Source organism: Sinocyclocheilus rhinocerous, unplaced genomic scaffold, assembly GCF_001515625.1.
Source record: "Sinocyclocheilus rhinocerous isolate Xijiao unplaced genomic scaffold, SAMN03320098_v1.1 scaffold2981, whole genome shotgun sequence".
In the NCBI taxonomy this organism is placed as follows: domain Eukaryota; kingdom Metazoa; phylum Chordata; class Actinopteri; order Cypriniformes; family Cyprinidae; genus Sinocyclocheilus; species Sinocyclocheilus rhinocerous.
In genome coordinates, this window is record NW_015639521.1 from 267,601 (window position 1) to 280,387 (window position 12,787).

Genomic DNA, 12,787 nt, shown 5'->3' on the forward strand with positions numbered 1-12,787 from the left:
AATAGTATATCAGTCTGGCGAGTAAACAAAAAAATTTACTAGCCAATGGCGATTATATTGCCAAGGTGTGCGTAGAGGGTTGATAAGATTTAATTAAAACACGTTTTTTTGTTTGAGTGAAGTGGGTCATTTGCCAATATGGTGACTGTAAACACAAACTGTATCTTAACTGAGGAATGCATTTAGAAACTAATGTGACAACCCTCTCACTGGCAGGATCTCGGATTCATTATAAGTGATATCAGGTTCAGGTAAGCACTTACAGAAACACAACTGCTTGTGTGCAGGTGAACAAAGTGCAGGTAACTTCTCAACCAATTTAGAAGTTCCCATGGCAATGGAGTGCCAGCGGGTTGCAGGATAATCTCTAGGAAATGGAGTTGACCCCTGTATGTATTATATTTCTTTGAAGATGCCTGTAAGCAATATGTGAAAAGCTGTATATAACAAGATTGTCTGTGCTAGAACACACACAAACCTTACATCAAGATTGTTGTACCGTATCAGTTACAAGATATTATTACTTATAAGGCCCTTAATGGGTTAGCTCCTGCGTACCTATTGTATAGAGATTCTGCCATGGTGGATAATTGGACACCATGAAAAGAGAAATGGAACTTTCAAGTACATAAAGGACCTTTTAAAATGTGAAAAACTATCAAAAAAGAATAGCCAACAATCTATTTACACCAAGAGCAAAATGAACATGTGATGGGCTGTGGGAAAAGCAAATTCATGCCCATACAATAGAGGGAGCAACATGCAATACACCTTTTATCTGCTCTGCTATTACAGACGTCAGTAAAACAGAATGAAGGAGAATTGCAACTATTTATTATAAAAAATTAAGTATATAATAAAATTAAGTTTACTGTTATAATTGGTACGCAACAAAGACGAAGAAATTCCATAAAGTGTATTTATATAATTTAACATATATAATTTAATTTGCAGGTCAGCATAAAGTTCAGTATTTGTATTTCCCTGTGATTATTAATTAATTTGAAGAAATTCAGAATTTTATTGAAGTTTGAAATTCTGCTTTTGTGCAAGAAAGATGAGTACTGTTACAGTAAATTACCTCTCTCTGGTGTCTAGATTTTAGCAGCACATATATACTTTACAACGTGCAATTCAAACAAAATAGTTACACTTTTTTTTTCTTATCTTAAGAATTTAAAAATAACTTAAAACATTAGAATTCAAACCTTCTGACAAAAATAAATAATAATAATAATAATAATAATAATAATAAAGAAATCTAATGCAAAGAGAAAAATATGTAGGCTAACTAAAATTAGTGGTCAAAGCATGCGGGTGAGCAAACGGGCAGTATTTTAAAATCAATCAGCTCAATATTTTACAGATAACAGCTTCATAACAGACTACATAATTTTGCTTTTAATTAAGAAGCAATTGCAACTGTTGCGTCATCTCCCATCAAATCACCTCTTGAATCCAAAGACAAAGGCATTCCAAAAGTCTGTACACATGACAGAAAAGCCAGACAAAAAAAAAAATTGCACTGACATCACTTAGACCTGTTCTGCATGTAGTCAAGACAACACAGGGCCCATTTTCAATTCTCAGAGCATGACATGAATACTAGGAAAACAGCTGAGAGGTGCTGTTCTGATGACAAACAGAATAAATCACTCCATTTTAAAAGTCATCAGAGCAAGGTTTCCAATTTAGAGAGCTCTGCTATCAGCCACTCACCCCTGGGCACATAGACAGCAAGTTTGTCCACCTCAGTCCTGAAAGAGATTCCAGTGGCTGACATGGGAATGAATCACCTGCTAACAAGCACATCCATTCTTTATGTCTGTTAAAAGTTAACTACCATCACTGTAGAAAGAGACCTTTTGATAAAATGCTTGTTTGTGATAAGTGAAAAGGACTTACTATCAGCAATACAGCACTGTGTAATTAAAGTGGCTTGCTAAAAAGAACAAAATAAATTATTCTTAAAAGGTCAAGTAAGCATATTTTACACTACCAGCATCTCACAGCAATTCGTACATATTTGACAAAGTGGCTAATTCGTACAAATTTGTACAACCTCACTCATACGAATTCATACAATTTGTGAAAAATCTTACGTATTTTACGAAGTGGCAAATTCGTAGGAATTCGTACGAAGAAGCACCACACCTAACCCCGCCCCTAAACTTAACCATCACAGAAATCGTACAAAATCATACGAGTGAGGTCGTACGAATTAGCCACCTCGTAAAATATGTACAAATTAACCGTAAGACAGTGTTGACATCACCAACATAACTGCAAAAATTATGAAAAATAACCGATTCTGAAATTACACATCATAACTGTGCATTTATCAAAGCAAACCATAAGAATCATGTGTTTGTGAATCTGGTCACACTGTCTGGTACGTTTTTTTTTTTTACTTTTGAATGCAACCAGTAAAGACAACACATTATTTTGCACTGCAAATTCAACAATAGTGGAATCTGTTAAAATATTTAAAATTACACACTTAACCTTAAATGGTATTTAAGAAAAGCTTTAGCTGTAAATTGAGCAGTCAAATGTGTATTCACATAAACCTGCTTCCATTTTAAAAATTGGTCTCTCTTCTCATTAACACTACATTTAAAAAAATCGGGGTCAGTAAAATTGTTTAATACTTTTAATGGAAGTCTACTATGCGCTAAGGCTTTATTTGATCAAATGGACAGAAAAAAACAGTGATATTGTAAAATAACTTTTCTATTTTAACATATTTTCAAATGTAATTTATTCATGTGACAGCAAAGTCTTCAGTGTCAAATGATCCTTCAAAAATCATTCTAATATGCTGATCTGGTGCTCAAGAAGCATTTCTTACTATTATCAATGCTGGAAACAGTTGTGCTGCTTAATATTTTTGTCAAAACCATGAAAATTTTTATAGAAAGTTGAAAACAACAGCATTTATTATATAGGCTACTAATCTTTTGCAACATTATAAATGTCTTGACTGTAATCATGTTGCTGAACAAAAGTATTCATAAAAGTATTCATTTCTTTCAATATTATCTATATTATACAACATGCCTGCTATTTCATGCCTCCAAATGTATTTCTAACAATCTGGTGAACTATTTGCACAGCATGTCCAAGGGATTATGCTCCGTATCATTGGCATCAAATTGATTTCAGATAGTCAGTCTTTCATCTCTTTGCCAACAGAACAACATTAGGAGAATTTTACGACATGCAACGTGGTCTCTTTAAAGCGGAGCTATTCTGGTCACGCTGCACGCAGGCTTCTGCTTCTTTCTCTTTGTGAGCTGCACAGCTGGTAGTGGAATGAGAATAAACTGATGTTGTATAATCTACGGCATAAGTAAAAAACCCAATAAGAGGCCTGTTGGCAGTGGCTGAACACCAGATTTATAGATTGACAGTGATGCTTGCAACTTAGTGGAGTGGGAGGCAAAGCTAAGGGTTTTCCATCTTCTAATGAACCATGTCATTTGAGACAACCTAATAAGCATAGTGCAGAGTCTATAAATTCAAAGCCTGCACAGGGCAAATCAGATTTCACTCCTCTGTCAGCCCTGGCATCCTAAGCCTCAACAAACGTCCATCACAGGGCTAGAACGGCAGCATTGCTTTCAGTTTAATTAAGGAGCAGATAAATGTAATATTACTTTATTAAAATATTCACAATATCTGTCATGAACAATAACATTAAATGTACCAACAGCAGAAGCCAATTAGGCTTAGGAACTGCATACATTTGTAGGCTCCAGCAGCTGCATTTTTTCCCACTTAAAGAAAAGTCCAAATTCCCCACTCTAAATGTTCTCTCTAACAAGTTTCCCACTCTAAATGTTCAATAATTTCCACAGACCTGTAACTCGACTTCTACCCATCTTTTCAGTGTCAGACTAAATAAATTTCAGCTGTTCTGCTTCACGAAAGCGTGGATGCACCTGGGCTGCAGACAATTGTCATGGGTCATTGGAGGATGTGTGTGAAAACACTAGGAACATCAGCAGGTATGTGGCTTACAGCTGAATTACTTTTGCAACATTTAGGACACAAACAAAATGTTGGATATTAAAATATTCAGACAAAAACAATGGTATGATCCACACATAATACACTACTATATATTTTAAGCTACAAATCATGCTTTCACTTGCCTTCCACTGTGTTTTCTAATAATCAACCGTCACACCAAAAGAATGGCAAATGTGGGTCATCTCAGGTGCCAACCAAACACACATTTGCTTTGCAAAGTTAATGCATAAGGTTGATGGAACTTTGACTGCATGGTCATGATGCAAAATATGTAGACTCCATATTGAACTGTCAAAAACTCAGTCTGGAATCAGGATCAACTAGAGGCAATCTTTAGAATGCTATAACATTCATAAACTCAAGACAAGAAAGGGCAAGACAAAACCTGCTGGCAGACCAGTCAGCATTCATAGATTTCACTTCAGCTGAAGTCTATTATTTGTCTAATAATCTCTTACCTGCCTTACACACTGAGCACTATGATGAGTATAAATGTGTAAGCCGATTATAAACAAAAGCAGATTGGTGAGTAAAATCGGATCAGTGTAAGAGTTTGATCAAATGTACTAAATACCCTGCTTAGTGCTGACTTACTGTATCTCTTCATTCAATCTGTGACAATAACATTGCTACAGTTTGTTTTCTATAGTTTGTTATATAAAGGGACAGTTCACCCAAAAATAAAAACTCATAATTTACTCGCCCTCATGCTGTTATACATTTTGAAGAATATCTTTTTTTGAGCAATGACCATGAATTTTGCATAAAGATGTCAAGCCTCAACCAGAATGCATTAAGAAGTATAAAAGGTGCCCTCAAGACTCATGCACTATATTCCACGTCTTCTGGAATCAGATGATAAAAATTATATGAGGGACAGAACGAAATTTAAATTATGATTCATTGAAAATCTTTAGTAAGTAAGATTTTCTTTCTTAAGAGAAGTAACAATGTACAATTCGTGAACAAACGATTCACTGAGACTGAGAATATTCTGAAAACATAAAATGTATTGTCTCTATATATAATCTACACCTTTAAAGGGGTCATATGATGTTGCTTAAAAGAACATTATTTTTGTATTTGGTGTAATGTAATGCGTTTATGCGGTTTAAGGTTAAAAAAACACATTTTCCACATACTGTACATTATACTTATACTTATAATTGTCTTTTTATGCGTTGCGTATCGCGCCGCGTAAACCATTTGTCTGCATTTGTGATCGTCTCAACAAACGTCCATCACAGGGCTAGAACGGCAGCATTGCTTTCAGTTTAATTAACTCTCCACTTCATGGACTTATGATTAATATTTCCTCATCCATAATGCAAAAACTGGGCTCAATGCTAAATATGACAGCATCATTTGCGCTGGGAACGGAGAGTGGCATGTTTATTCATTTATTTTAAAGGTGCCACTATATGTAAACGCTGACTTTCATGCCATTTGCTTAGATGGGATTCCATTAGGCCTATATATTTGTGTATTATTTATTTTGAGTGCAAATTATCAGATTATTCCATAACAAAAGCAAGCATGCAGATGTTCACAACCCTCCGGGATTATTTATTATATATCTATATATAATCTACACCTTTAAAGGGGTCATATGATGTTGCTTAAAAGAACATTATTTTTGTATTTGGTGTAATGTAATGCGTTTATGCGGTTTAAGGTTAAAAAAACACATTTTCCACATACTGTACATTATACTTATACTTATAATTGTCTTTTTATGCGTTGCGTATCGCGCCGCGTAAACCATTTGTCTGCATTTGTGATCGGAGAAACGACAAACAACAAGTGCTACTCTACACTGCTCAAAACTCGTGCTTGAATCATCAGTGGCAAATTCTTTAAATATGAAAACATACTTACAGGTTGTGAGTCAGAACAGCCGGCATTGAAAGGTTCAGGAAACACACACGAATATTTGGTTTGAACTGTTCTGGAACAGTGTTGTAAATACAACTTAACCACTGATTTCTAGTTGTGGCCTCTTTTGGAAGGCCAAACAAAGTAGTTTCGCTTTCACAACGAAACACACAGTGTCTCCACGACATGGCAGCGGCGGCAACAATACAGCGAGAATCAAAGTTACGCCTTCTTTCTTTGCGTATACATTTGGGCCGTGTTATGCAAATCTTCCCACACAGTGACTAGACATGTGGGGGCATGTTTAAACAAGGCGTTTTAGGAGGGTGTGGGCGAGTCTTAACTTTTATAAAGAATCTCTCTTTGGGTTTGAGACTTTAGTCTTTGCAACTTTAGGGATCTTATCTATGCACGAACAGCTTGTAACACTCCAAAGAGAAAGGAAAACTTGAAATCGCATCATATGACCCCTTTAAATCAAAATCCATTGTTTTGATTGTCAATCACAATGCTTCATGGGAATGTAGTTCCTTCCATCATTAAAGCTGTTCAGTATACAGTCTTGTGCTTTTGTCTTTTGTCCAATTTTCAAATATGTTTTTGCTTCAAATCAATGTTTGTAATATTGTGATTTACCACGTAGCTACTTGGTTTGGTTGATGGTATAAAAGTAAAACTCTTTAACAATGACTTTAAAAAAAACCCTATGAGAAAAAAAGAATGAGAAAAATACTTTCAGAACCAAGGACACTGAAAAAGTGCACTCTTGCACTCTATTATGGTTTAATGGAGGTGAAGATTATAAGTAAAAAATCAGTCTATACACCACACAAACCTATCATACGGCTTCAGTAGACATGAATAATAATGCATGAATAGTCTGGACTACTTTAATTATACTTATACATGAAGAAACATATAAGGAGTCAAACAAGTCTGGAATTACATGAGGGGGACTACAGAATGAAATTTTCATTTGTGAGTGAACTATTACGTCAAATAAGTTGATCGTGTAATGCAAATTCGGTCGTCTTTTAGCACTCACTCTCATTCATACTGTCTTGTGTTGTGAAGACAACAGCAGCAGACTGTCTCAAACCCTAATGAGCTGCCTACCTAAACAGCATTTCTGTACATCATAAGCGCGTTCCAATCGATTCTATAAAGAATCGAACGTGCATGGTGTCCAAAAAGGCTTTCTAGGGTAGACAGGCAGCTCTCTGATGTTTGAGACACAACCGCAGTCTTACCCAGCTTTGCCCGAGACTCTTCCAGCTTCTGAATCTGGTTCTCAATAAACAGCATCGCCACTCCAAACGCCATAACAGCCAGCAGCTGGAACTTGGGTGGCATCATGATCCTCAGGAGCCCCATCAAAGTATCGGATGATTATCTACATGTCATGCCGTAAAATGTGAATGAGAAATTGGGATCAATCCGTTACTGGAGCAGTAAATATCGACTCCCTACAGATGATCTCGATTATGCGCAGAGAACAGAGTAAAGTTAAGGATGTAGTAACCGAACACATTAGTGCAAGCAAGGGCATTTCAGACGCTCATCTGTTTGCAGATGGTAGTATTCTGTTAAAACTCGGGACGCTTGACTCTTGGTTTTAGTTGCACATCAGTGCAGCTCCGATCGCCCACTGCTCTCCTGCGTCACTCAACACAGGGATTGTATTCCTCCGCGGACTGAAATGAGGCGAGTGGAACAGGACGGTGCTTAAAGCGCCATCTATCGGGTTGGAGATTGACATGAGCCAAGTCTTTCCCATTGCTTGTCTCAGTGAAAGACTTGGCTAAGGAATATTACAGTTTTTCTGAATTGCTAAAACACATTTCTTGAAACCATCACTCATTTTCTCAAAACCTTAAACACAAATCCAAATACTCAAACTTGATTCATGAAACCTCTGACTCTTCCATCAATATCAAACAATCTCTGCAAAACCATTTGCACTCAAAATCAAACAGTGCTCTCAGATCACACACACATGAAAACTCCAAATGAATAGCATGTTACAGTACACTCAAATACTGTTAAGTTGTGCAATTGTAAAATCAGGGTCAGGGAGAGTTTCATTCTGTCTCAGCATCATGTCTTTGTGCTTGAGTCCGGCCTGAGGACTTTCTTGTTTCCATCTATTGTTCGTATCATCATTCAGTCACCTGTGCCACTTGTGCACTCTGAACTGGCTCATATTTTGCACAGTTGGTTTGATCACATCATTAGCAACAAGTGTGAACAATTTCGAATCTTTGTGTGTAAACGATGACAACTGTGCTTTATAGTTCTGTTTAACTTTTGCCGCTTGTGTTTAGCATTTTGCAGCACAAATGCATCACAGTGTGATAAGTGTTTGAGCGAATGAGAATGTGTTTAGAGTTTTGCAAAAAGAGTGCATGGGATTGCAAATAGAGCCTAACTGCCTGAACGTGTTTAAGGTTTAGCAGAAAGAGTGCTTTATTCGACAAATTGGTTTAAGCTAGTGAGAATTTGGTTCAGAGATTGGGGTTTAGTGTTTTAGCAATTCAGAAAAACTGTATTATCAAAAGTAACTTATAGATCAACAGAGTTCAGTGAATCTATCAAGTTCATTGGACCATCATTTCATAATCTGAAGGCGCATTCAGTGCACCATTAAAGTGCTTGGCATCCTTTGTGTCTTAGATCAATGTAAGAAGATAACAAAGAGAGCCAGTATGTCTCAGACAGACCGACCAGTAGACACAAAGAAGACGTTTGTCACAGCTTCTTTACTATATATATACAGTATATATATATATATATATATCTTTTTGTGAAACTCTATGTGCTGCCGTCTTGACCATGTCTCCCTGGAAGAAGAGATTGTGATGTTTCAGTGGGATTCTCCTGGCTAAATAAAGGTTAAATAAAATTTAGCACACTGGTTGATAAAAACAGCACAGAACAAAAACAAGGTTTTCTTTGGTAACATTTCTATCAACCTACTGTAGACTGTTTGCAGTTTTTTTTTTTTTTTCAAATATAATTGTAGTGCATTTGAATGTCTCATTATAAAGAATTACTTCTACAGCAGTGGAGAAAAATCCTATTTAAATTTTAAAGGTTTAATTAACTTCACAACACAGCGAGCATACAAAAATAATCAGTGAAGGGTGAAACCTCCTCTTATAAAAGTAAATAAATAGAAAAAAACATGAACTGCTTATATGAATTTGTTGATTAATTGCCTTTTAAAAAAAAGATTGCACACTGAGGTGTTTTAGACAAGTCTGTTCTGCCAATAGTATCTTCAGTAGTCTTTCCCTATGCAGCCAATACAATACAAAGTCAATACGTTCTCAAGAGATTATCTGTGATTTACGGCTTGCTGTCATGTTGTAATTTTAAGCTGCAATGTAACTGATTTAAAGTACTATCTGCTATTTTTTATATTTTCTTCTCTTGTGAGTTCAATTATATTGTCCCTCATTCACTATGGGAAATGACATGTCTGCAGTAAAATGAGCAGTTAAAAGGCATTACTCATGGAGCAAGGAGTAAAACTATAAGGCATAAAGGAGGCAACCTTAAAAGGATTACAACACTAATCAGCAGTAAAGCAGTGAAAATACTCGTATTAGCAGCTAATTAACAATGCATTAATCATGCCCAGACATCCATTATTAACCTCTTGTACTATTACTCAAAACTAATAATTAATAATACATGCTTTGGTCTAAATGCTGATTTATTAATAGCAGAGAGAGAGAGAGAGAGAGAGAGATCTGAAGTTCAGTGTGGCTTTTTCTATTAAAATTGATTTACATAACTAAGAGAGAGCCTGTGGGAAATATGGAGTTTATTTTATATTGATTCCGTAAGTGATGGAATGACAATGACCTCAAATTCATACATTACTAATGTAAGCAGGATATATGATTTGTTTGTTTTTTTCAGCCAACAGTTATCACAAATATCTGAATCTTTGTTTTGTGGACAGAATTCACGAGTTGTAAATATGACAGTCAGTCACAGCTCGAGAAAACAAGCATTCATATATTGTACTAAAAATCTAGTTATAACCAGTAACTGATATAAAGCCCCTTGACTTCCCCAGTATATTTGACTCTGTGGTCATAGAAAATAGAATTCCAATCTGATGGATTGTTGTGAAAAGGAGGTACTAGTACTGACAGTAAGACTGGTAGGGCTGTGTGAGAACAGAGTTGGGCGACAGAGAGTCACTTCAGGCAAGTCAAGCACCTCATTAAACAGACAGTGAAGGATGAACTTGCTCCTCAGAAGTGGCCGAAGCCGTCAGGCAGAGAGCATGAATGATATTTAAACATCCCTTAAAGAGAATCTGTAAAATGCACAGACATTTACTGATGATTGTCAAGCTAAATAGATTTAGAAGACGTACATATTGAGAGATGTTTTCCTTTGTCCATTCTTGCATATTAATTAATTGTTTTGCATCTTGTAACTGTTTCACTAACCTATTGTTTTAAAACCATTAAACTGACTGTATAGTATATTTTAAATACCATCAGATTCCATATTTTGGGAAAGCATGCTAAGACTTGACATTATGAAACAGAAATCATTCTAATTTTAAAGAAATGTATTTGTATATATTTTTCTATTTGTAATATATTTTCTATTTGTACATATATTTACAAAAATATTTATGCATTTATTTATTTACCTAGTTTTGTTTTGTTGGTCACTGAGGGCAAAATACTGCTTTCCTCATCATAATATAATTATTATTTTCAAAACAGAAGTGTATTTAAATACTTTAGTATGTTATAATACTGAAATTGATATATATTTTTTTACATAGAAATATAGGGTTAAATATATATTGAAACAACATTTGTGTCCACGTGTTATCTGTCAACTTCCCATCATCAGGAAAACTTGCCACCATCCCAGACGTGTACTAAGTTGTGGCGCCATCATGTGTTCAGTTACATTGTTGTATGGCATTGTTGGATGACATTGTTTCCATACTATCGTTTTTGTAAGTTTAATAAAGTAACTGCATGTGAGACGAGATCGTAAAATATTACATATGGCACACGTATAGATTGGTATGCTTGTGTGTTATTTGATAAAAGACCCATTCAAAAAAGTTTTAAAGTTCAAAAGTTTTACAAATCAATCGTTTGATTTTGTTTACAATTTATTTCTATAAAGGACGCTAATCTGCTTGTATAAAGGACGCTAAACATACACAAATGATCCACAGTTTTCCTGAAAACTGCCTCTTCTCTTCTAATCTTTAGTTGTGGCACCAGAGGTCATGAGTCAGTAGTCACCATGGCAACAAGAAACGCTTCTCTGTTAGCCCCGCCCATCAGCAACACTTGCCAGCTGTTAACTTCTCCTTTCAGTTTGCAGCTTGAAGCTGTCATCACGAATTGCTCCAATTTTCTTCTTTTAACTTATATATTTTTGTACCTTTTGTAATCAAGAAAAAGGTAAGTGTCTGAAATCTCATTAACTATTAGGTAGGCTACTGTGTGTGTACTACTATGTGTGTACAGTGTTATCGGCGTTGTCAACCGTTGATCGCAGAAATAACAGTTTACGTAGGTTACTTTATAATGTAATATATATTACCGCTGTACTGTTATTAACAAGGCTACAGATGGGTCAGTGACGACAGCAATCTTTTAAAAATGAGGTTTATATCACGTCTCAAATTAGAAATGTGTGTGTTACTTATTACAACGTTTAAACCATTTTTAGATTCAAGATTTAATGACTCTAAATAAGTTAAGTGGAGCAAAAAGCTACTAATATACTTTGTTTGCACACACTGCTACACGTGTACACACAAACATATTATGCATCATATTATTCAATATGTTTTTCATTAATATCATGCTTTTTGCGTATCTTGACGAAGTTTTCTTGGGATTATGTTTGACCTGCACACAACATTCCTTTTCATTAAAAAGTTCAAAATATATGAGAGTCATGAGTGTTTAAAGCAGTCCTCTTTGTTTTTGTTTGTTTGTTTGTTTTAATCACATGACAATAACCTGCATCTCGCATATTGGTTATACCCACTGATCTATAATAGTTCATTATTATTAATATATATATATATATATAAGTGGTTATACCACACTGACAATGATCTGATTAATAATATTTCCTAACCAAAATACTTTATGGCTTATTTCTAAGTAAGGAAGGAAGGAAGTAAATAGTAAGAAACAATGATACTTTAATTCCTAATATTAAGAGGAGTGGATGTTGATGTTGGCAGGCCTTAATTTGGTCATTTATTCAATCAATCATTAAGACCCTGAGAAAACATTTATATTACTGATGCATGTAATTTGCCTGGTAAGCTGTTTAGATCGTGCAGTCAGATTTACAGGCTTGACTGGTTGTCTAGAAACATGGGAAGTGAAATACTATTAGCCAGTAGTGTGACTGGTTTAGTTTGAGTTGCAGAGAGACGGTTTACTGTTGTTATGTCAACTAAAAGACATTAAACTCAGTACAGACCCCATGGCACTGATTCATACCAGTGCAAGATGAACCCTTACCATGTGCATTTTCAGGTAAAAATATTTGTATCTGTGTGCTTGACTGTTATTAAGAAAATTGCTCTTTAAGAAATATGAGATCTCTTTCATATTCAACACTCATTTAATAGATTTATATTTGGTTCTGTTTTATTTACATTTACATTTAGACATTTAGCAGACGCTTTTATCCAAAGCGACTTACAAATGAGGACAATAGAAGCAATCAAAACTAACAAAAGAGCAACAATATGTAAGTGCATATGACAAGTCTCGGTTAGCCTACCGCAGTACACGTAGCGAGGTATTTTATATATATATATATATATATAGACACACACACACACACACACACACAC

General features: G+C 35.3%; 2 protein-coding genes across 2 annotated transcripts in view; one reads left to right on the forward strand and one right to left on the reverse strand.

Moving 5' to 3' along the window:
• The window catches only part of LOC107751310 (heparan sulfate 2-O-sulfotransferase 1-like), a 74,371-nt gene extending 66,792 nt beyond the window's left edge, over positions 1 to 7,579 (reverse strand). The window contains exon 1 of the mRNA XM_016566986.1: positions 7,161 to 7,579. Within this exon, the coding sequence (XP_016422472.1) occupies positions 7,161 to 7,284 (124 nt within the window). The 5' untranslated portion in view covers positions 7,285 to 7,579. The remainder of the gene's footprint in view (positions 1 to 7,160) is intronic.
• Positions 7,580 to 11,251: 3,672 nt separating this feature from the next.
• Positions 11,252 to 12,787, forward strand: part of LOC107751311 (zinc finger protein DZIP1L-like) — a 14,896-nt gene continuing 13,360 nt past the window's right edge. The window contains exon 1 of the mRNA XM_016566987.1: positions 11,252 to 11,366. The gene's annotated coding sequence lies outside the window, so the exon portion shown is untranslated. The remainder of the gene's footprint in view (positions 11,367 to 12,787) is intronic.